Source organism: Pseudorca crassidens, chromosome 3 (assembly GCF_039906515.1).
Source record: "Pseudorca crassidens isolate mPseCra1 chromosome 3, mPseCra1.hap1, whole genome shotgun sequence".
In the NCBI taxonomy this organism is placed as follows: domain Eukaryota; kingdom Metazoa; phylum Chordata; class Mammalia; order Artiodactyla; family Delphinidae; genus Pseudorca; species Pseudorca crassidens.
This window is the reverse complement of record NC_090298.1, coordinates 139,208,791-139,234,073: the sequence shown is the minus strand read 5'-3', so window position 1 is coordinate 139,234,073 and position 25,283 is coordinate 139,208,791. Positions and strand designations below refer to the sequence as shown.

Here is a 25,283-nt window from a genome sequence, read left to right as displayed (position 1 = left end):
TAGTAACTCTGGACACTTTAGCATTAAGGGAACCTCTGCTTCTCTTAGCACATCTAAATTTGAAGGGATACCGAGATTTATATGAGGAAGTCTAGCTACTGTCTGAGGCTCACCCTCTGATACCCATCCCTGACACCCATGCCAGGCAATAAAGCACCAAAAAGTTAGATTGGTGGTGGGGGAAGAAGAATAGTGCAGGGGTAGGTTCTGAGCTGTGAGAGGTGAGGGTAGGAATTGAGCCTAGGAGAGAGGAAAAATTAACTAATTCAGTAATGACAAAAGACCCTGAAAGTAACAGGACCATTTGTAACCAATAATTGCCAGTTGTACAGTCCTGGAGAAGGTAACTTTTCTGTGACTCAGTAAATTGGGGATAATTTAACATCTCCTAATGTAAGGCCATAGAGGACAGGTGACACTGAGGAGAGCCAGCTCTAAAGTTTTCTGAAATTCTCAGACCATATGGTAGCCACGGTCTTATAGGGTTGCTGGACCCAATCCTGTCTTTTCCTGAATTTTTGTTGTCTTTAAAATGAATGTTTTAAAATCACACCTTTTTATAGCTAACTAATGGTTTTATGACTTATGAGCACCTATCAGCCTCATATTTAAAAGCATGACCATGATAACATATCATTAATTAGAGGAATAGTCATAGGTAAATTTACACCTATAGGGACTCAGTTTCTTGGTTTGTAAAATGAAAAAATGTATGCTATCCAAGAGTCCTCTCAATTCTAAAATTTTTAAAGTATAGAATATGAAATTAGTTTCCTTAAAGCTCCCTTTGTGTCATGATTTCTCAGGCTGCAGATGAAGGGATTGATGAGGGGAGTCACCACTGTGAAGATGACAGTAGTCAACACATCTTGTACTGAGTAGGAGGATGAAGGGTGCTTATAGACCCCCAGGATTGCCCCATAGAAGTGAGAGACCACAGTGACATGGGATCCACACGGGGACAAGTTTTTCCTTATTCCATGGGCAGATGGCAACTTCAGTATATTAGAGAAGATGTAATCATATGAAATGATGATACATGTAAATTGTGTCATAAATACCAATTCACCCACAGTGAATACCATCAGGTCACTGATAAAGGTATTCAAACAAGAGAGTTTTAGAATAAGATAAGGGTCACAGAAAAAGTGATACACAGCATTGTTGGAACAAAATGTGAGTTGAACCATGAAAAGAGTGTGTAGGAGAGCATGCAGATTTGTACTGACCTGAGATGCAGCCACCAGAAGGACACAGAGTTTGGGCTTCATGATCATGGTGTAGTGGAGTGGGCAACAGATGACAGTATAATCATCATAGGCCATCACACTCAGGAGGAACCCATCCATGTTGATGAAAATGATGAAGAAGTAGATCTGGGTCATACATTCCATGTAGGAGATAGACTTGTTTCCCAGTATGTGATTCACCAGCATCGTGGGGATTGTGACTGATGAAAAGCAGATGTTAACACAGGAGAGGCTGGCCAAGAAGAAGTACATAGGTGTTTGGAGATGTCACAGCTGATAGCCAAAACAATGAGAAAGTTCCCAATGAGGGTGACCAGGTACATCCACAAGAACAGCCCAAAGAGAACCTCCTCCTGCTCTGACTGCCCAGAGAGTCCCAGGAGAATGAATTCTGTGACTCCAGTCTGATTGTTTCTGCCTATTTCTGCAGGGGAGAAAATGTGGTCAAAAGTTAAAGGAAATATTTATTTAATTGGGCTCAATATATTGTTTAGAGATTACAATTTTTTTTTTTTTTGCAGTACGAGGACCTCTCACTGTTGTGGCCTCTTCCGTTGCGGAGCACAGGCTCCGGACGCACAGGCTCAGCGGCCATGGCTCACAGGCCTAGCCACTCTGCGACATGTGGGATCTTCCCGGACCGGGGCATGAACCCATGTCCCCTGCATCGGCAGGCAGACTCTCAACCACTGCACCACCAGGGAAGCCCTACAATTTGTTAATGGTACCAGATCCAAAATTTATTTCTTAATTAATAACATTTCAAATATAAAAGTAGATGAGATTGATAATGTCATAATTTGAGCAAATTTTTAATGATACTGTTTTGTCATTGAGAATTAATTCACATTAAATAATTCTATGAAACAAGTTTTAATGAAATAAATAGCTGGTTAATTTCTATAATTTTATTTTGTGTTTAATTATCTTTGATTTCATGCAGCTTAATTCATACTTAACTAACAGTTAATGAATATCTGGTATATACAAGTTATTTTCACATACACAATTTCTTTTAATCCATATCATTTATATATATATATATATATATATATATTTTTTTTTTTTTGGCCGCCTCACATGGCTTGTGAGATCTCAGTTCCCCGGCCAGGTATTGAACCTGGGTCACAGCAGTAAAAACCTGGAATCCTAACGACTAGGCCACCAGGGAACTTCAGTAATCCATCATTCATAAATGAGGACCCTGAGAAGAAGAATCAGAGATGAAGAATCTGGAATTCAGAGAAATTAGGTGATGACAGATTAGATTGAAAGAACGTATACCATTTATAGTCTTGAAACAGCTGAAATGCCCTTTTCTTTATATTCCTCCCTAGTTTTACTTCCAAGTTTCAATTATCAACCATTTATTGAGACTATAACCAAGTGCCAGGCAGTGTCTTCCTGCTTTACATACCTTTCTTACAGATTTAAAATATGTAAATTTAAAAAATAACAAGCTTCATTAAGCAGAAGGGAAGAATGAAGCAATGAGATTTAGCTATTTGTTTAAAGTCATAAGTTCTTTTACCAGAATAACTTTATACAACTCACTCAAATTCATTCTGGATCTCTCTTATTTTCTCAGGATTATACTACTTCTAGGCATTGAAGGATCTGCCTGGCAGTTTTCCCTCAACCTTGTAACTGGATAGCATCAAAATGTCATTGCAGTAGCTCACAAATATTGGCTTGGATGAGCTAAGCATGCTAGTGAGTTTGCAATGTACTGGATTCTATGAAGAGACTTCTTTTCTCCCTGTGCTTGCCAAAACAGGATCACTGGTATTCGGTATTATTTTTAAAGAGGAAAATGAGATTCATAAAGAAAGTAAAGTCATGGGGCATATCCAAGTGATAATCCCAGCCTTAAGGAATTAATGCAGTCAGGAAGAGTCAGAGTATTTTGAATCTGTAAGAATTCACAGTATTCAAATAGTAAAGAGGAGAGGAGATGGCATTTCAGGGGAGGAGATTTACAGGTTAAATGTCTTGACTGACTGAGATAAAGGATGTCACAGGCTATACTTTTAGGAGAGTGGTTGCAGGATGTATATAGTATGGTGACTATAAATTATCCTAGCATTTTGAGAGTTAAATTAGTAAAACCAATGGAAAATTCTGAGATCTGAAGCCATTTTTCCTATAAATTATATCACAGAATTAAAAGGTAGAAAGGCAGTAGTTGGCAGTACCCAGAGCTATTGAAAGAAGGTACTTCAGGGAAAGAATGTAGAATGTAGAAGTGGGGGGTACAGAGGTTGCATCAAGGAAAAACCAAAACAATATTTGTGCCAACTTTATCATTGTGCTCCAAAGAGTAGATATTGATATTCGGGTCTTAATTATAAGCTATTTCCCGTAATGGAGATGGTAGTAGAAGGTGAAAGTCGTATAGCAGGATGGTGGTAGGGTTTTCCTATTGTCTGGGAACTGGCAAAGGCAAAAACAGGTCTACAGGCTCTAAATAACCCAGACTCTATGTCGAGAGATCTGCCAGCATTAAGGTTAGCCACTTCTTGTCAATGTTTGCTGGGATAGTCCTATCAGGAGTACAATCAACGTTGCCCCCAACCCCCAAGTCAATATGGTAAGAGGGCCTGGTTTCATACTCCCTTGCAAGTCTCTTTAGTTTGTGACTGTCTCTGAGACATCTGATGTTTTGCAGCATTGAGTGTTTGTGTTCCTGGACCTTAAAACTGAGGATGCTTAGTGCCTGGACCCCAGGTCAAGCTGACCCCCTCTGTGGGGTTCCATGTAGCATCCAAGCAACCTCCTTCTGAGACACTTCTGTAATGTGGTCATAGACCAGAATGAAGGTACACAGGGAAGCAACTAATAAAACGGTGGAGATTAAGGGCAGAATAGGAGGGTCTTGAATGTCTGACAGAAGAGTCTCTTTTGTGAGGAAAGAGGGTGGCTCTTGGCTTGGAGCTTTGGCCAGAATTTCGAAGAGCCTGCCATCACTGATCTTAGCACTGCTGCCCTTAGTTAACTCTTTCCTTTCCCACTGCTTAATTTTCTATTTCCACCTTGGAAACATGCTTGCTCTATTCTGTAATGGGCAGTCCATCCTGAAAGAGGAAAGGCTTGTACATGTTAAACCAGGTGATGTTTCCCGTTTGAACTTGGTGAGATGCTGAAGAATTTAGTGTGTGTTTCTCCAAATGTAAATGTATGTGTTTTTGTCTGTGTGAATCTGTCTTTGTTGGAGATCTGTTTCCTCACCTGCTTTCCAAGATTTTCTTACCTGGCTGCTCTGCTGCTGTGAGAGGCTATCATGGGACCCCTGTCTCCATTGGCTCCTTGCTTGACGCTATCATGGGACCCCTGTCTCCACTGGCTCCTTGCTTGACGCTATCATGGGATCCCTGTCTCCACTGGCTCCTTGCTTGACCCTGAATCACGAGAAAGTCACAGCTAGTGGGGGAGTAAGAAAGCTTTTCTCACTGGAGAACACTTAGATCCAGACAAGTGCCTCTAAGGTGGATTCCCCACAGCTCCTCATTAAAGGCACACTTACTAACTGTTCTTTGTTTCTATCCTCTCTGGATACAGATATCTCAGCCTGAGGGGAAATCAGTTTAGTGCTCAGAGTTGTTGCTTCCCATTGCATCAAGTACATCTCATGCCAATGTCACAGACAAAATATACTTGGTCCGTTGCTCTGTGCTCAGAATTAACCTGAAGAAAAATTGTGAAGCCAGTGAAATTGGACCACAGATATTCATGGTAGCTCCATTCTTTATTCTACAGGGACTCCCTTTTGTATAATCCTTAAGTCTTTAGGACTCTGTACTCTTTCTTCTTTCAAATAAAATGTTTGTCAATTTATAGTAAGAAAGTAATGTCTAAGAACAGAACCTAAATTCTGTCTCAATTAATCTCTGTAATAGTTGCTGTGTACCTGACATAGGAAACCAGAGGTACCACTTAGAAATGCTGGCCTGTGGACGGGGGTAGGGAATACTGGGTGTGGGCTATATATGTGGTCATCTAAATAATATCTGTTGGCTATTGAACTTGGGTGTGTATTTTTAAGTTTCTATTTGTATGCATATACATAGCAAAATTTTTACAAAGTGAGTTTTAAAACCAATTTTTAAAAAAGAAAGAACACAAATATGAAATTGGGCAAAGATGTTTTAGGCAAGTGCAAAAATTAGAGAACATTGGTGGCGTGATTAATTACAGACAAAGCAATAATTAAGTCAACTACAGGGATAAATCACAAAAGAGGAATATTTTATAACAAAGGACAAATTCATAAAACTTAATCACAGTTATGAAATCAAACAAAACAATGTAGCAACTGTTTGCTATAGCAATGTAAGCAATGCATAATAGAGATAGGTTAGGCAAGGTTTATAAAAATTTTTTAAAGAAGTTGATTGTCTTAATGATGGATTTTAATATACAATTCCCAGAATTGGTAGATCAAGTAGTTAATTTAAAAATATGGCAGAGAGGGACGGGAAGATGGCAGAAGAGTAAGACGCGGAGATCACCTTCCTCCCCACAGATACACCAGAAATACATCTACACGTGGAGCAACTCTTACAGAAAGTTAAAACATTTACCAGCCTGGAGGGGTGGGATAGGGAGGGTGGGAGGGAGGGAGACACAAGAGGGAAGAGATACGGGAGCATATGTATATGTATTACTGATTCACTTTGTTATAAAGCAGAAACTAACACACCGTTGTAAAGCAATTATACTCCAACAAAGATGTAAAAAAAAAATCACCATTAAAAAAAGACAAAGAAAATCTGAAAAACATAGGTTATTACAGGATCTAAGAGCTGTCAATAAAACTATGCTAATAATGGGAACTCTTCAACCAGGCCTACCCTCTCCAACAGTCATACCACACAATTATCATCTTTTAGTTATAGATTTAAAAGATTGTTTTTTCACTATTCCTTTGTTTCCTGAAAATAGAAAACATTTTGCTTTTAGCTTGCCTTCCTTAAATTTTAAGGAACCCATGAGGAGATTTCAATGGAAAGTATTGCCTTGGGGCATGGCAAATAGTCCTACATTACGCCAAAAACAAAACAAAACAAAACAAAAACCAAATCATCATAAATTAGAGGAAAAAATATAAAAATCTACGCGAAAATAGCCTTAAATGCTCTTATTAATAATAAAGGAATATAAAAACTGAATAAGTCAAGTATTTAATCAATAATTTTTATTTTAAAATTATTTTAGTCAAATAAATATATTAGCATAGCTTTAAAAGTTAAACGTCTTTAAATGAGAAAGGTAGTTCCTATCTTTCCACTCCATGATCCAACTTCCCAATATACTTTTATATGTTTCTAAATAATATGCTTATAATGCTATTTTTGTTCATTGATTTACAATACACTGTCTTCCCATTTTGACAGATGATGAGTTAATACCACTTCACCATCCCTTTTCCTCTTCCTCAAATGCTCCAATTATAGGTACATCACAATTTGGAGGTATGTCAATATCTATTATTGACTTTCTGACTCTGTTATACACTGTCAGTGTACTAATCTTTTTTGTTTTTCCTTGCACAACTTTTGAATGTTCCTGAAGTTAATAATTGCCTATTTTTAAAAAATAATTGCATTTTTTTTCATTTGCTTAATTTTTATGTCTCTTTTCTTCCCATATTGTGAAATTAATTTTGGGGGGGGTTGAGTTATAATTGATAGATAATAAACATTACCCATTTAAGTTACACTTCAATGAATTTTAAAATCATGTTGTCATGTAACCACTACCACAATAAGAAACACAACAGTTATATCACCCTAAAAAGTTTTCTTGTTTCCCTTTGTAGTTAGCACCCTCCCATGATCAGGTAATCACTGATCTGCTTTCTTCCACTACACTTTTGTGTTTCCTAGAATTTAATATAAATGGAATCATACAGTATGTGGTCTTTTGTGTTTGAATTCTTTCACTTAGCATAATGCTTTTGAGATTAATCCATGTTGTCAATGTATCACAAATTTGTTGCATTTATTAACATTGTGTTCCTTTTCATTCCTGTGAAGTATATTCCATAGCAAGGAGATCCACAATTTTTATAACCATTCAACAGTTGAGGAAATTGGTTTGTTTCCAGTTTAGAACTATTATGTATAAATATGTATGCATAGCTCTATATAGGTATACAATGTGTATATAATACCACCATGTACATTTCTGTAGAAGTTTGTGTGTGGCCATATGTTTTCATTTTTCTTGGAATGTGATTACTGGGTTTTATGGTAAATGTTTTAACTTTATAAGATACTGCAATACTGTTTTTGCAAAAAAAAGCTGTACAGTTTGCATTCCTATCAGCAATATTTGAGAGTTTTAATTGTTACACATCCTTATCAACACTGGGTATTGTTAGTCTTTTTAACATAAACTATTCTACTGAATGTATAATAATATGTCATTGTGGCTTTAATTTGCATTTTCCTGTTAACTAGTGATGTTGAGCATATTATACTTACCACCTATTCATATATCTTCTTTTGTGAAGTTATGTTGATATATTTTCCCCATTTTTAATGGGTTGTTTGCGGATTTTTATTGAGTTGTTTTTCTTCTCATTTTTCAGTTGTAAGTTTGTTTTCTTTCTGGACTCAATTGTAAATTTTGCAAATATTTTCTCCCAGTTTCTGGTTTGCTTTTAATTTTCTTATGCCTTATGAAGGGAAAAAAATTAATTTTAATGTTCATCTTATCACTCTTTCCCCTTAAAGTTATGCTTTTTATGTCCTATTCATGAAATCTTTGCCTAAGTCAGTGTAACAAATATTTTGTACCATGTTTTCTTCCAGTAGTTTAATAGAATTTTGTCTTTAACTCTGATTCATTTCCGTGAGTGAATATGATGTGAGGTAAAAAATAGAGTTAGTTTTTATTATACTGATAACCAGCTGTTCCAGCATCACCTGCTAAAAAGATTTCTGTTTCCATATTGAATTATACTTGCACCTTTGTTGAAATTCAATTCTATTTCTGGAGTTTCTGTGTGTTCCATTCATTTCTATGTTTTTCTAACGCCAATACCATACTGTCATGATTATTGAATCTTTCTGTTAAATGTTGAAATCAATAATGTAAGTGATCTGAACTTGATCTTCATTTTCAAGGTTTTATGTTATTTTAGGTCCTTTGCTTTTCATTATAAACCTTTAAATCAGCTTGTTGATTTCTTTAAAATTGTTAAGATTTTGATTGGGTTGTATTGAATCTGTTGATTAATTTGGGGAGGATTAAATTCTAATCTTTTATTGCTAACATATAGAAACAGAGTTGATTTTGCGTATTTACCTTGTACTCTGAAATTAGCTTATTAATTCTAGGAATGTTTCTGTAGATTCCATTGTATTTTCTATGTACTTAAACACGTACACTAAAGCAAGAGTCAGCAAATTTTTACTGTAAAATGCCAGTTACTGAGTACTCTAAGATGTTGCAATGTCACCTCTCCCATTGTAGAAGGAGAGCAGCCATAGATATGAAAAGAATGATGATGGCTATGTTCCAAAGAACTTGTTAAAAAAAAGAAAAAACAAGGCAGAGGGCTGGATTTTGCTTATAGGCTGTGCTTTGCCAACTTTTGTTCTTGGGTTTTGCAGAAATGAAATAACATGTACACTTTTGTCTGGCTTCTTTAATTTAGCATAATTGTTTTGAGATTCATCCATGCTGTAGCTGTAGTTTATTCCTTTTTATTGCTGGTAATATTCCATTTCACGGCTATACCACAACTGCTCATACAAGCTCCTGTCTATGAAGACTTGTGTCGTCTCTTAGAAATAAAGCTGCTAGCAACATTCAACTACAAGACTTGGTATGGATCAATGCTTTTTCTTCTCTTGGATTAATTAGCTAGAAGAGGAAAGTCTGGATCATTTTAAGAAATTAACATTTTTAAGAAACTGCCAAACTCTTTTCCAAGGTGGCTGTATTGCATATATTTCTTGGTGAATTGTCTGTTCAAATTTTTTGCATTTTAAAAAATTACATTGTTTGTCTTTACATTCTTGAATTTGTATATTGGGCATAGTTATCATTTATCAGGTATATGAATTAGCAGATAAATGTTCTTATTAGATATATGATTTGCAAATATTTTCTTACAGTATGTAACTTGTCTTTTAATTCATTATCAGTGTATTTTGAAGAGCAGAAGTTCTTAACTTTGATGTTCAATTTACCTGTTTGTTCATTTATATAAGGTCTTTTGGTGTCATAGCTAAGACATATTTATGTAATCCAAGTTCCCAAAGATTTTTTTTTTTTTTTTTTTTTTTGCGGTATGCGGACCTCTCACTGTTGTGGCCTCTCCCGTTGCGGAGCACAGGCTCAGGACGCACAGACTCAGCGGCCATGGCTCATGGGCCCAACCTCTCTGCAGCATGCGGTTCAGTATTCACTAATTCAGTGTTTATCGTGACTTTATGGAACAAAACTACTTATATAAAGAGAATTGACTATTATTATCCCTTGATGATAAAGCTGAGGAGCAGATAAAAAGTAATGAGCCCGGTTTCATATAGTTAGTAAGTGGTATAGCTGATATTTGAACCCAGGGCAGCCTGGCTTCAGAACCTGTATTCTTCCCCACCACACCATCCTGACTCTTGTAGGGTGAGAGAACCCTGGGTATCAGCCTTCCTTGGAGGTCAGGGTTGGGAGTGGGAATCAGGATGCCCTGGAAAACAAACTCCTCCCCAGCCTCCTAGGAAATAATGGTATCTTGGGATGTCAAGTCAAACCTGTAGTGTCTCAATGTCTTGGGGAGCAGGGTTGTAGGTCAGAGTTTCTTTGTAATATCAGAGTGTCCTGGGATCATCAGGCTGTTTTGGATGGCTGGTCAGAGTTCCCTTATAGGATTAGGCTATTTTCAGGCAGCAAGAGTATTGGAATTAAGTGTGTGCTTGTGGATCCAAGTTGACTACTTGAATCTTGGGAGGCAGAGCTGTCATGCAGCTCGGGTTTCTCTAGGAGGTCATAGTATACCCTGGGGTAGGGGGAGAGGGGTTGGCATTTGAATCAGTGCTTCTCGACTTTTATGTTGTTATGACCTGAATGTTTGTGTCTCCCTACCACTTCATATGTTGAGTCCTAACCTCAATGTGATGCAATGATATTTGGAGGTGGGGCCTTTGGGAGGTGATTAGGGTTAAGTGAGATCATGAGGGTGAGGCCCCAAGATGAGAGTAGTGTCTTTATAAGAATAGAAAAGAGACCAGGACTGAGTTCTCTTTCTGTCTTGTGAAGACACAGAAGGTGGCTGTCTAACCCAGGAAAAGGCTCTCAGAAACTGAATCAACTGACATCTTAATCATGGACTTCTCAGCCTGCTGAACTGTGAGAAATAGATATCTGTTGTTTTAGCCACCTTGCCTTTGGTATTTTGTTATGGCAGCCAGAGCTGATGAAGACAAGTGTACAGTCAGTTTTCTTTGGGATCTTGTTACAGTGAATATGCTGATTCAGTAGGACTGAAGTGGGGCCTCAAATTTTGCATTTCTAACAAGCTCTCATGTGTTACTTATACTTCTGATCCATGGCTTTCCTCAGGATCCTGGAAGATTACCATGTTTTTCTGTCTTAAATTGTTCTTTTAAAGGATGTGTGTGAAGGATTATCATAACCTTGGGGATCAGACAGTCTTATGAGTACAATGTGTTCCAAGGGGATTAGGGTGCCCTCATTGATTCAGTCTATTCTGACATTTCAGAACTTCATGGCGGGGGACAGGGATAATCTCCTAGTTGAGGTTGAATGCTCTAGGTTTCAGTGTGTCCTAAAGGACCCTAGAGTGCTAGGGTATTGTGCTGTCTTTAAAGAGTCAGGATGTCCCAAGGATGTCAGAATGTACTTCTTAGATCTAAGTAATCTCAAGAAGCAGAGTACTGCATGTATCAAGTGTCCTGACTGCTCAAGGATGCTGGGTATGTCAGGGTTTCCTTGAAGAATCAGGTGGTCAGGATGTCATGGGAATCTCAGTCTTCTGCAGAGTCCTGAGGTCCAGGGAGATCAGGATGCACCTGGAATACAGATGCTCTTGAGGTAAGTGCTCTCTGAATAGCTGGGTGACCTTGGAAGGTCATGGAGTCCTGGGGGATTCTGGGTGAATGAGAAGGTGACATTTCGGAGAGGAAAGCAGAAAGTACTTGAGAACTGTGGTGTCCAGGAGACTCATCCTATGGTTCAGGTTGTCCTGACGGGGTGTCCAGTGTATTCTGAGAATCAGGATATCTATGAGGGGCCAGAATGTACTTGTGTTTTTTAGTTTTTTAGTTTCCTGGAAAGAAGTTTTTGGGAATCACCCACATACCGAGACACGAGGCAGGCCCTACTCCTGGTCTCCATTTGCACACCCTCTCCTTCTCCTCTCATGATGAGGTTCTGAGGAGGGGTCTCAAGAGGAATGTATTTTCTCTTCCTTCCCCTGCCTGCTCCCAGGAGGCGATTTAACAGGACAAAAGAATTTGGTCCTCTGGGAATATGAGCTCTTGGCCCCAGTCCCTGGACCCTCCAACAGAGCACCTTCCTTCATCCGGCTTGTGATCCTCCCCTGATGATGAGGGCTCTGGTGACCAGGCAATGATTGGATGGGCCCACAGTGGTGAGGAACAGGTCACTCCTCCAAGGCTCAGGGAGAAAGAGTTAGTGTGGGATTGCAAGCTGGGAAAGTAGGCAGCTGAGAGCAAACGGAGAGAACAGCATCCCAGAGAGAAGGGGCAGGGGGAGAAAAGTGGAGACTAAGAGAAACAGGGTGAGGACAAGGCAGAATGAGATGATAAGCAAAGGAATGGGGAATTAGAAATAGAAATAAAAGTTAGAAAAAAGGAGAGAGGGGGGAAAAAGTTCTATCTATAGCTACACAGGGAGAGAGATTCAGAGAGAGGTATAGACAGGGGGAAAACAGTGATATACAAGGCATAGAGGGGAACAGAACCAGAGAAAGACTGATCCAAAATCAGAGACTCAGGGACACGAGACTGGGCTGTATTTGGTCTTTGTTGTGAGCCATGGATGCAGAAGGGAAGAGTGAGCAGGGTAAACAAAAGAAGGGGCGAGTTTGCAGCAGTCTCTGGCCCGAGGGCTACGCAGCCGTTGGGACTTCGACCTCCACGGTGGGTGAGTGAATCTCTGGGGTGGTCCTGAGGAAGCAGCAGGTGTGCATTCTCCATGCCCAGGCTCCATGGGCCAATGGTTCGCCACGAGGAGAGTGAAGAGGAGAAATAAAAAAACAGAATCCTAGAATGTTTAAAACAAGGGAGTCTTAGAATACATGGGGTGATACAACTCCTTTGCTTTACAGAGTGGCACACTGAGGCCCTGACTGATGAGGAAGGGGCAGAGGCAGAGCTGAAATCTGTCTCCTCACTCCTGACCTCAGTTTGCCCACTGCACTGTTTTCTCCAAGGAAGAGATTTGGAGGGTCCAGGGCTTTGGATCCGAGGAGAGCAGGGGGCTAAGGTGGGCAGTGAGCACTGGGTAGGGACTACTCACTGGGTCCCCATGGGGATGGGATCCTCCAGATATCTTTTCTCTGTGTGTGCCTCCCAGGTGTTTCCTTTTGCTCCTGTTCTCTATTCCCTAGCTGGCTCTCAGACTAATTAGTGTGGGGGCTTAGTGAGCCTGTAGGGAGAAGAGGCAAGCCTTTCCCACGAGCTCAGGTTCCTGCAGCCTGGTGGCCAGGCCAGGACTGGGATAGGGGAGAAGATGAAATGTATGTGTGAGGAGGGTGTGTCTGAATAGAAGAGTGAGGAATGTTTCATCTTCCCAGGTGGAGGGAATAGGACAATGGGAACAATATAAAGGTTTAAGTTGCATGTGAACCATGAGAGCAGGGAGCAACTAATAGGGGTCTTAGACAGAGACCTGGGCAGTTTGTTAGGTTGTCAGAGTGAATAGGAGATCCACAGGGTGAGACCCAAGAAGGTGGTATGTGTGCTGAGAGAGGTGAAAGGCTATGGAGGGGCATGCCTTACATGGGGATGCATCCGGGGGTGTGTAATAGGTAGTGGGCACAAGGTGCAGAAGTGAGGCAGGGGGAGCGTGAGTGCTCAGGACAAGTGAGTCTGAGGGGCGGACTTCATGTCGAGAGGGCAGCATGGGTTAGGGGACTCAGAAGTGAAGCAGGGCCAAGGCTGAGCTGGATTCAGCTAATTCTGAAATCTGAAGAATTTCTGGTCAGGGCAGAGTGTATGAGCAACACACTGGGTCCTAGTAGAATCTGGGGGTTCCAGCATATGTGGTCTGGGATGGATGGGTGGTCCATGCGGCAGCAAACTCTCCCTCCCCCCTCCTTCTCAGACATGAGCACTCAGCCCTACAGGAACCTCTCTGGTGTAAGAGTGGGGAGACCAAGTCTTTGCTCGCAAGGAGAACAGAGGGGTCGCCCACACTCCCGGCGCCGCCACCGCACCACCTTCAGTCCAGCGCACTTGGAACAGCTGGAGTCAGCTTTTGGGAGGGACCAGTACCCTGACATTTGGGCCCGAGAAGGCCTCGCCCGGGACACAGGCCTCAGCGAGGCCAGAATCCAGGTGATGGCCCAGGATCCTCCCCCTACCATCCCCTGAAGAAATGCAGATTCGGTGATTGGCAACTACTGGGGCATAAATTCTCAGGGCACTATAACCCTAACCCAAATGTTCACCAGAACAGAGTCTTACCCAAGAGTCAGCATAACCTCATCTACATCAGGAATGTCACTTGAGTTTAACCTTGGAGCTAACCTAATCTAACTTGAATTTCAATATCAAACCCCAACCTTAACGGTGATGTGAACTCCAACAGAAATTCAATCCTAACCATTCACACACGTATGCAACCTTGTCCCTAACCATGGCCTTGAAACTCAACCTGATGCTCAATTCTAACCATAGAGTTAGTTAATCTTAAGAATAAACTGTACCCTAAATCTAACCTGGTCTGTAACAATTAAACTCATCCATAGTCTTAGTCTCTAATAACCCTAGCGGAAATTTCCCATTCTCTGTGGAGGTGAAATGCCACTGTGTCATGCTTATCTCTTTCTTTTTACAAGTTGACATTTCTTACTCACCCAAAGTTGTAGCAGGGCAAATTTAGACATGGAATGGGGGAATGGTGTGGGTCTTGCTTTGTCACTAGTCTTGGTTCAACTATGCCTTCTGCAAGAGCTTTACTTCCTCTGGGGATGTGGGGGAGTCTTATGCCCTATACGTCTGTAGCCGCATATGACAATGCCACCTATTTGAGAGAGAGGCTCTGATGTGGCTATTCTCCCTCCTCAGGTCTGGTTCCAGAACCGCAGAGCTAAACAGAGGAAACAAGAGAGGTCACTGCTCCAACCACTGGCCCATCTGTCTCCTGCCACCTTCTCCGGTTTCTTGCCTGAGCGCCCTGCTTGCCCCTACTCCTACCCAACACCACCTCCCTCAATGACCTGCTTCCCTCACCCCTACAACCATGCCCTTCCCTCTCAGCCCTCTAGTGGTGGTTCCTTTGCTCGACCCCACCAGTCTGAAGACTGGTACCCCACCCTGCACCCAACTCCTGCTGGTCATCTGCCCTGCCCTCCACCCCCACCCATGCTTCCCCTCAGCCTTGAGCCACCAAAGTCCTGGAACTAAAGTTAAACAAGTACTGATAAGGTAATTTCCCAGCCTGTGGCCCTCACAAAACAGAGAAAACTGGGTGGTTTCCTTTCCTTCTAAGGGTGAAGTAGAAATATGGTGAGGGACAGCTCAGAGACTGGGAATGTTAAAATGGGAGCTCATGATGAAGGCTCACTGTGCTGATTAACTGAGTGAATTTAAGGAGGTGAAACTACTGGAAGATATAGGTAAAAAGCCCCAGTGGAGGTGACTGGTGGAAAAGTGGCATTGAGGGAAGCAGTGGTTGCTGCTGGTGGATGGAAATGGTTGAAGGGGATAGAACTTTTGGGACTTCACTCATTGAGATCACAGTTGAGGACCTTCACCCCATTGTTTCTAGCTGATTTCAATAAGGCTTTTTATTTAAAGTCTACCTATACAACCCTTCGCCATCACCACCATCTGAATCCATCATTAAGTTTTGTTTACTCTATCTTGGAAATAGCTCTTGAATTTATTCCTCTCCTTTCTGTTCCAGCAGACACTTTGCTTTTTCTGGCCTCACGTTTTCTGATTAATTCTCCTCCTTGGTTCCCTTAGCTCCAGCCTTTCCCATTTCCAACAGGCTTTGTAAATCTGATCATCAAATATTAGCTCTCCAGTGTCTTATAAGCAATAAATAAATAATACCTGATTTGCTAAGCCTGTAAGAGTCTTCAATGTTACCTTCAATATAACTTTTAAGTCACTTGCATGTGGTTTTGTTATTGAGCAAGGGCTCCTGTGACTGCAGCACAGAAAGCCAAACTCTGACAGCCGATGTTTGCAGTAAAGTAAGGGTTTATTGCAGGGCGCCAAGCAAGGGAGTGGGAGACAAGCCTCAGATCTGCTCCAACCTGGCCTTTGAGTTGGGAGTGTTTTTAAAGAAGTTGGAATTAATCATCCTCTTGTGACATCTCTTAAGCACAGTTGTAGAAGTCAGGATGTTTCCAGTTTACAATTCTCTAGCCACCTGGGGGATCTGTGAGCTCATCCTGCTCTGGAGAAACATCCTGAGTTTGTGTGTTAATGATGATATCTACAACAGCAATTTTAGTACATTAATGATGTTATAGACAATAGCAATTTTAGTCATCTGATTCTGTTTGATTAGTGTTCAGTTAACACATGATTGAGGTCAGAAGAGGCAAACAAGGGAATAAAGTTTTGAGTAGAGAGCTTAATCATAAACTCACAAAGGGAACTAAATTTTAGAGGGGCTCAGTTTCAGTTTGTGATAGAGAAGAAATATTTTGATTAAATGCAAACATTTCCAAGAGCAATCCGTGAGTCTTGAGGTTCATAAGAGGTCATTCCCAGGAAAGAACCTGCTGTGAAGTGCCTTAGTCTGAGCTCTCCTAACAGAAACATGCTGTGGCCTAGTTGGTTTGCCATTTATATACCATATTTCTTATAATGTACTTATTTTACTCATTATTTACTTATTTATATGTAGGTCTACCTCACTTATGAGCAGATACATAGAATTCTGAGTAAACAAGCCTCTAGGGATTTTATTTGCAGTTTTTTGTATGTATTATATTTTAAAAGTCTGGAATTGAAACCTCTGTGATGCACAATTATATTTCCATATAATTATCCCCTTGTGCCAGACTGCCTTCCTGAAAGATAATACTGGTTTGCATGCCTCCCAAAATGTCAGTGTCAGTTTCAGCACATCCTTATCGACATTGATCATTTTGGACAATTTTTTAACTGAGTGATGTCTCCTAGTTGGTTATTTTTTCAGTTTTCATTTACTCGATTGCTAGTGAAAGTTTAAAAGTTTCATGTTTATTACATGTTTATTACATGTTTATTACATTTTTTTCTCCTCTGCATTGCTTTTCTGAGTTGTGTATTGATCTAGTCATCTCTTATTAGTGCTTGAGGAACCCCAAGTGAGAAATCTCCCCTTAATTTTACTGGCTTCACCCATGTTTTCCTCATTATTTGGATCAAAATATTATGCCATGAATCATCTTAAATTTATTTTAGTTTGTGCAGTAAATTAGTCATCCAATTTCCCCTCAATCAGCTAGCTGGTTTTTCTAATATAATTTATTTAACAGTCTAGCATTGATTTGTAACAACATTTTTCCACACTAAGATCTCATATGGGACAGTTGTAGATTCCTAATTCTTTCCCACCAATTAGCTTCTCTAGTCTGATATCAGTGTAGCTTGTTATTTTTTTCCAGATTTCTCTTATGTTCCTCAGGAAACATCTTGGTATTTTTTTATGAAACAAATCTTAATAAGAGTTTTATAAATTACAAAAGTTATATAGTGTCTTTGTAACAGTCAACCCAAAAGATTCGTATACATATAAGACATATATAGATGAATATATATTATACATGAATATATATTTATACATATTAACCTGGATTAATCACAAAACCCCATGTTAAGCAAATTCACCTCAACATGAGATAAACAACATTAGTAGTGTGTATCTGTCCACAACTTATTATGCTCATAGAAAAATACAGGCATACACATAGAACAGGGAAGAACAAAATCTGACCCCATGTTGGATCTGTTTCTTTTACTTTAACCTTTGCTCTCCATTACTTTTTGTTACTATAATCACTAAAAGGCTGTTGTCTATAGCTATCGGCATATGTAATGGCCTCCCTCGGGGAACCCTGCCCCTCTGCCTGAATATTAAACTAAAGTGCCTTTGTTCAGCTCACAGGGAAACACCCTGACCCTGCCCAACTGTGAATGGCTGCAGAAAAGAAGAAATTAACACAGCCCCTCCCTGTGGATGGCCAAAAACCAGGAGATATTTTGCAAGACTTATGGCCTTTTACTTTACTTCCTCACCTCTACCCTCTCTCTGTTCTATAAAAAAAGCTAGCATCCAGACCCTGATAAGATGTTACTCTAGGACATTAGTCTGCCATCTTCTCAGAAACCTGCTTTCCAAATAAAGTTACCATTCCTTGGCTCAACACCTCGTCTCCTGATTTATTTGCCTGTTATGTGGCAAGCAGAGAAAGTTTGGACTCAGTAACACATACACTATTTTTTCCTTTTTAAAAATAAAATTGAGAATCAAGGGACTGAGTCTCTTCTAAACCAATAGTAAAATATACCAGCTCTATTCATTAAATAAACTACCTTATTCATTGAATCAAATTGCTACGTTTATCATATATCAAAGTAATTTGTGTGAGGTTTAAAAATCTATTCTTGGTTCTCTATTTGAGGGTTGGTTCTCCCACTAGCTTTTTAGGATCACGCAGGCAGCGGCACACACCTGGGGTACCCCTTGGCCTCATCACACCTGGTGGTGAGCTGGCACATGTGAGGTCAAGTTCTCTGTGCCCTTCACTCCAGTCTTCTTAGCCCTTCTCAGCCTCCTGTCCTGCTGCTCGGCCTGCGGACCCACTACGGAGGAGGAAGGGGTGCGAGTGAAGGAAGGAAGGCAGAGGGTGTTTCCGCACTACTGGCCCCCCTCTCGCTGTCAGCCTGCACGGGTCCTGGTGCCTATAGTGCCAACGACTGAACTGAGGGGTTGAGACCGCTGAGGTTAACAAGGCATCTCAGCGTCCCTGCGGGTCTTAGAAAGCCCAAGAGGCAGGGCAAGGCGTACCTCGACTCTTTGGGTTCCCCTGTCCTTCCTTCTAGGGATTAGAGATACCCTTACAGTTCAAACTGGCAGAAGATTGGAATCTTTGCCCCGAATGGGGTTGAAAAAGAAAAATAACTGCCTTTGAGGCAGCAATATCCCTTCACTCATACCCGCCAACCAAAGGGGAAATGCAGCCAAGTGAGGGTAAAGAAGTCACGAATTCTTTGCGTTGGGAAATCTAAATCCCTGGTTTTTCAGGGAGATCCATTCCCAGCAGGGTCCAAATCCGAGTTCAGAAAACGAAATGACTTGGAGTCCGAAATGAGTGCGCAGGGCGTAAGGGGCAGGAGCTCTGGGGTGGCGTAGCGGGGCGCACTGCTCCAGGCGACTTTGGAAACAATTAGGGCGCTCCTGCAAGCTACTGAAGACCGCGGGGCTGAACCACGGAGTTTTCGGGCGCTCCTAGAAGGCTGGGAGGTGCGGTCCCGGAGACCTTACTGGTCTGGGCTGGGAATGGGCGGGGCATGCTCGTCGCAATGAAAACAACCAGACCTAAGAAAGCGGAGGAGTTAAAACATTCAGCTCCTGTGAGAAACCCCTCCCAGACACCTGGGGACTCGAGGTCTGGGCCGCTTCTAGCTCTACCAGCCTTACCTTCCCGGGAGCTCGAGCAACGCGTTTCTAAGTGCTTCAGACACTTCTCGGTCCCGGGGTCTGGCTCTTCTCCAGCCCTCGGGATGTCTGCCCAATGCAAACGACACCTGGTCCCTTCACGGTCGCAGGACAAGTTCTCTAGGTTCTGAGCTCTCGGCCTTAAGGGTCTCCGGGCATCCATACCGGGGGCTCCTGGCTCCCGAGATTGGCGGGAGAACACGTGAAGACCCCGGCCCACTGCCTGACTGGCGTCCGCTCCCTACTATACCAGAGACTTCTGTTCACTCGTTCCCAGACTGCACATCTAGGCGCTGTCTGAACTGTCCACCTGCGCAAACAGTGCCCCCTTCAGCTCAATAATTTCCTCTTTGACTCAGCTGCCTTTCGGAGGATGAAACCTGGGAATGTCTTGCAGACACAGGAAGCGAGATCAGTGCCATTAGGGCAGGGAATAGCGGTACAGGGGACCTAGGTATTAGACTTAAGCGGGGGAAGGAGCTGCAGATCCAGGTGGCAAGCGCCCTGGACCCTGAAAGATTCTCACCTGGTAGAGACAGGAGCGGCTAGATGAGGACCAGAGAGGGCCTTCAAAGTGCTGGGTCCAGAGTAGGGGACCCAGTGTCAGGCTCTAAGACAGTACTGGGTGGGTTTTCCCCCCCAGGGGTTCCTCCAAACGAATCCTCCTGCTATTTTCCAGGTTTTTCCAAATTCTCCTGGAATTAAAATGCTCACTCTTTTCCACGATAGAAACAAAAGCTGAACCCAAAGTCCCAGTAACAAGAGCAGCTCGGAGACTCAGTGTTCTTTGAATTTGGTCAATTAAGCTTCAGAGTTTTCCAGTTTCCTGCTCCAGGAGGTCCTTCCTCCACTCCCTATGACATGCTCCTCAGATTCAACTCTCTTAATACTAGGCATCTGAAAGCCTAGGAGGTCCTTTACAACTCTGCTAACACAGCTAAGAAGCCCAAGATGGAATAAGGTAGGCGTCAGCCCCACAGGGTGACTCATTGAAGGTGTGTGTGTGTGTTTGTGTCTGTGTTAGCATGTGAGTGTGGGTCTTTGGGGGCTTCAGTGTCTGGATAAGCCTAGGAAGCCACATGGCCTAAGGCTTTGAAATTCAGGGTGCTCAAAATGTGCCCTTATCAATTTGTTTGCTGACTTCTGGGTCCATCTGAGCCCTGGCATCTCTGTACCAGCAAATAAAACCTGAGGAGCTGGTATAGGGTATCTCAACTAGAAGCTAGAACACCTCTGGGAAATTCTGGCATTTTCTAGAGTGAGATGGGCTCATATGCACTCAGGGTAAGGAAGCCATGGGCACCTCAGAAACTCAGGCTTGGAGCCTAAGCCTGGTCAGGTGAGGGAGGTGAAGGGGAACATGGGTAGAGACAACTTCTTGTCCATATAAACTCTGCCATCTCAGGGACATGAACCCCAAGGTCAAAGAAGTAGGTCCTCTTGCCCATCTGCAGAGGATAGAATTGACTCCTGACCAAGCTACTAACAGCAATGTGGTAGGGCAAACTGCTTAGTCCCCAAGACTTCCACTACCACCTCCCCCTTTGCTGTTATAAACATTTCTACTTTTTTTCTTAGACTTCTCAGTTATCAAAGCTAGAATTCTAATATCCTTATAGAATTCCATGCAAACATTTATTGGGTATCTTCCTAGTGCCAAGTGAGAGTCAAAAGCTGGAGATTCATCTCGAATCCAAGAAATTCCTGTCAGACATTGAGACATACCAAGATAGAAGAGGACATGTTAACCCAGACTCTGACAGAGGAAGAAAAGAAGTGTCTGAAAGAAGATTCCCCAACACCCCACTTCAAAAGACTTGTCCTCACTCTGCTGAGCTCCTCTCTGAGCTCACTTACAGGCGTTGTCCCCTTTGTGTGGGGAGCAGAGAGTCTTGCAGAAAAGGAGGAATGTGAGGGTCATGGCAGCCGCTGCACAAGACAGGCACCCACAGAAGCCCTTGGCCTTGAAACCTAGCTACTCTGGACACAGAATCTCTGAGTATATGCTGGCCGCCCAGGAGAGGTATTTCATTGGTTTGCTGATCTCCCGCGGTAGACTCTGCAGATCTAATCGCAGTGCACTTCCTGACATCTTCCTGGGTAAGCTAGGTGTCTCCAGCAGCGCACCAGCCAGAGAACACTCCTGGCAGCAGAACCTTCTCCCTGGTCCAGGGTAGGGATCTGGGCACATTCAGAAGTCACGCCTTTGCAAAGCCTTCAATTCAAGGAGCCTCCCAGGCTGCTTCTTCCTTGGAGGCTGTGCAGGGCGTCCAGACACTCTTTTCGGCCCTCCTAAGACCACATTGGAAGTGAGAAGTCTGAGAGGGAGGTCCTGTGCCAGATGGGGGCAATGGTTCTCTGTCAGGAGAGAATGCCTCTGGGCCGGTCCAGGAGGGTCTGAGAGGGATTCAACCCAACATTGGCCCAATCAGGAAAAGAGAAAGTAACTAACGTGATCTATATATACCCATCCCTTGTTGAACACTCCTCACTTCTTTAACCAAACCAAACCAAAAGAAAACAAAAAGGCTACTTCAGCAATTCTTCCTCCCTACAGGAATTCAGTGTATGAAAAATGAAAATTTCCCTCTGATGCCACTGTAAGCCCAAGGGACACTCCCCTAACCAGATGCTGCAGGTGCCTGAACATCATTCCTAAAGACCAAATACCAACAGACAGGAATTGATCCCCAAGAGCATACTGAAGAGGTGGCTGCTGCTTCTGGAAGTTGGCAGGGTGTATATTTAAAGTTAAAAACAGTCATAATATAATAACAGCCTCAGTGGTTCAAACCTGCTGTTTTTCTTACTTGCAGAATAGATAAAGCAGTAGTATTGACTGCAAGATCCTGGCAGAGACCCAGGCCCAGCACCATGGTCAGGTGTGGGGGCAAGGCTGGCTTCCAGGATCTGGGATTTTTTCACAGGAGAGAAGTGGCCAGAGTTAAGACTGAGACACTGCATGGGGGCCTGCATGTGAGCTCACGAACTGCAGGGGGGCTGTGGAGGATGGGCTTAAAGGTGCAGCCATCCCCACTCTCTGTGCCCAGAAATGCTTGGTGCTGCCTGCACAAACTCCCACTAATTACAGTTGTGGGAATTATTTTTTTTTAATTTTTTTATTTTTTTGCGGTACGTGGGCCTCTCACTGTTGTGGCCTCTCCCGTTGCGGAGCACAGGCTCCGGACGCGCAGGCTCAGCGGCCATGGCTCACGGGCCCAGCCGCTCCGCGACATGTGGGATCTTCCCGGACCGGGGCACGAACCCATGTCCCCTGCATCGGCAGGCGGACTCCCAACCACTGCGCCACCAGGGAAGCCCGGGAATTAATTTTTATCACCCTTAAACTTGAGACATTCAACTTGCCTGAGGTAATGAATGAAAATTGGTGCTTGGGCTTCAGATTGACAGGGCAGGATCCCAGTGGGGTCAGCCAGAGTAGAGGTTTGGTTGTATCATAGTCCTGTGGACCATGTTTAACTTTTTTTTTTAAAAAAAGGAGGTGGTAGATACACTCAGGTGCAGCAGTTACTCTGAAGAGAAGTGGGGTGGAAGTACTGGTGTCCCCCTTTCACCACAGAGGCAAAACACAGAAGCAAGGGAAGTGGGAGGAGTGCAGGAGCAGGAGCAGGGCCTTTGAGTCTCTTGTTTTTGAAGGGACCTGTGAAGGATGGATTTTCTTCCTTAGGGCTAAAAGCAAACCACGAGTTCCCCCTTGCTGTTTTGTTTTGTTTTGTTTTGTTTTAGACTCTTCAAATCCCATTTTCCTCTGGAGCTTGTACACTCCTTCAGGGCACGTTGTCCTGGGCACACCGTCTCCTGCATTTTCCAGACCGCAGAACCTGCCCCATTCCCACAAATATCAGACACAGCAGGGTCTAGTCCCAGGCCCAGGAAACTTGAATCTTGAACTCCTGCCTGTCCTTAGAGTGGAAGTCAGAGGTTTTCCAGGCACATTCATTCATCTGGGCCCTTGGCCCTCAGACCTTGTAGAGACGGTTCTCTCTCCCTTCCTGCATCCTCATTCTTTTCTATAATTGCCCTTTTCCCTCCTTTCCCCCAGGCTCACTCTGCTCTCTTCTTTTTCTCCCCTACATTTATCCTTTAACATTGGGTGAACATGGTTTTACAAAGTTTTAATTAAATGCTTTAATAACCATAGCACTTGGACCAGGCAGGAGTGTAGGATGGCTGCAAATGGTCTTTGCCTCCCTTGCTTCCTCCCTCCCATTACCTGTCTGTCCCTAGTGTGGGGGACAGAGACAACTTCTTACCCCGACCTTCCTTGAGTACAGGATGTGTTGGGAAGTAGGCAGTGGTGACATGAAAAGAGAAAAATAATCATTTGGGAGAGATCAGGTTTAGGGCATCTGGTCCAGCAGGGAGAGGAGGGCAGTGCCCATATTTCCTGTCTGTACAGTTCTGGGAATGTCCCCACTGGGATTGGTAATGCGGACTTGGCCCGTCAGGTCACCTCCTCCTATTCCTGGAGGCAGCTGCTTTGGTTGAAGAGTTTACTTCCTGTGCTCAGATCTCAGAAACCCTTCCTTGCTTCTGGATCTGGGGAGGGGAAGAGGGAGGACTGCAGGCCATCTGAGGTATGTCTACTCCATAACTTGCCTCGGTGGGGTGGGTCATATGAACAGAACCCAGGCACCCACCTCACCTTTTCCCCCCTCTACTCCCAACTGGCTACCCTTCCTGGAAGCTATGAGGGTTGGTCACTGCTTGGCATCTGCAGTATTCATCATCACTCCAAGAAAAAAAGTAAGTGATTCAGGCTGAAAGACAACAATATATGTCAGAAAACTGAATCTACACAAAGAAATGAAAAACGTTGGAAATAGAATAAATAAAGGCAAAGTGAAATTTTTTATTCCTTATTTTTATCACTCTAAAAGCTAACTGTTTAAACAAAGGTTGTATGTATTGTGAATTTATAGCATATTTAAAAGTGACATGCATGACAACAATGGCAAAAAGATGGAAGGGAAGAATTGGGAATATACACGTATAAGATTGTTACATTACAGGGGAATTATAAAGTAAAAGGTTTAAATAATAAGAAGTCAATAGAGGACGTAAAGGAGAAATCATAAAGTTAAATCCATAAAGGCACGAGAAGAGGGGGGAAAAATAAGACAAATTGAATAAATAGAAAACCTCCAGCAAGAAGCTAGATTTTAACCCAATGATATGAATAATCACGTACATGTGAATGGCCTAAATAATCTCTGTTAATAGATTTGGGGAAAAAGCAAGATCGAAGTAACATCTATAAGGTCTATAAGAAACATATTTTAAATAAAAAGACATAGATTAAAACAATAGTTATAAAGGAGAGTGGGGGAATTTTGCTCACGAGGGTACAGTTGGCAATGTTTGAAGACTTTTTTGGTTTTCAAAACGAGGAGGTGCTACACACATCTAGTGGGTAGAGGCCAGGGACACTGCTAAATATCCTAAAATGGACAAGACAAGCCCCCACAACAAAGAATTATCTGTCCCTAAATTTAATTAGTACCGAGGTTGAGAAACCTTGGGTTAAAATTTAAAAATATGAGAGATGTCATGAAAACAGTAACCAAAAGAAAGTTGAGGTCATCATATTTATTCAAATAAATTAGACTTCAGAACAATACTGGGATAAAGTGGAGCATTACAAATGGAAAAGAGGACCATTCTCCAAGAAGACATAACAATCCTAAATGTGTATGAACCTTCACACATACACAAACTACAAAATATATGCAACAAAAGTTAATAGATTTGAAGAGAGATATTGATAAATCCACAATAATAGTTGGAACTTCAATACTCTTCTCGCATTAGCTGAAAGAACAAGTAGGCAGAAATTCAGTAAAAATATGGATGCCTTGAACAGAACTATCAACCAACTTGACCTAATTAGCATTCACAGAACATTCTAGGCCCAAAATAGCAGAATCTATAGACCTTTTGATGGACATGGAACATTGATCAGGATAACCATGTTCTGAGAAATAAAACAAACATTAAAAAATTGAAAAAAGGTATTAATGAAAAAGTGGAGCTTGGTCAAGAGGAAGGAGCAGGAAGATCCTGAGCTCACTTCCTTCACACCAAAGTTACAACAGTTTACAGAGCAACTATTGATGACAAAGACCTTAATTT

The 25,283-nt window shown here is 42.3% G+C and overlaps 2 protein-coding genes across 2 annotated transcripts; one reads left to right on the top strand and one right to left on the bottom strand.

The window, feature by feature from the left end:
- Positions 1–746: 746 nt before the first annotated feature.
- Positions 747–2,814, bottom strand: LOC137221037 (olfactory receptor 1f45-like). Its single transcript, XM_067730246.1, is given in 3 exon segments — positions 747–1,516; positions 1,519–1,674; positions 2,805–2,814. Coding segments are annotated over 3 exon segments (936 nt in total).
- Positions 2,815–12,277: 9,463 nt separating this feature from the next.
- Positions 12,278–14,872, top strand: PROP1 (PROP paired-like homeobox 1). Its single transcript, XM_067730146.1, has 3 exons — positions 12,278–12,386; positions 13,569–13,801; positions 14,534–14,872. Exons 1-3 carry the CDS (start codon positions 12,278–12,280, stop codon positions 14,870–14,872), a joined length of 681 nt encoding a protein of 226 aa, XP_067586247.1.
- The last annotated feature ends 10,411 nt before the right edge of the window (positions 14,873–25,283 follow it).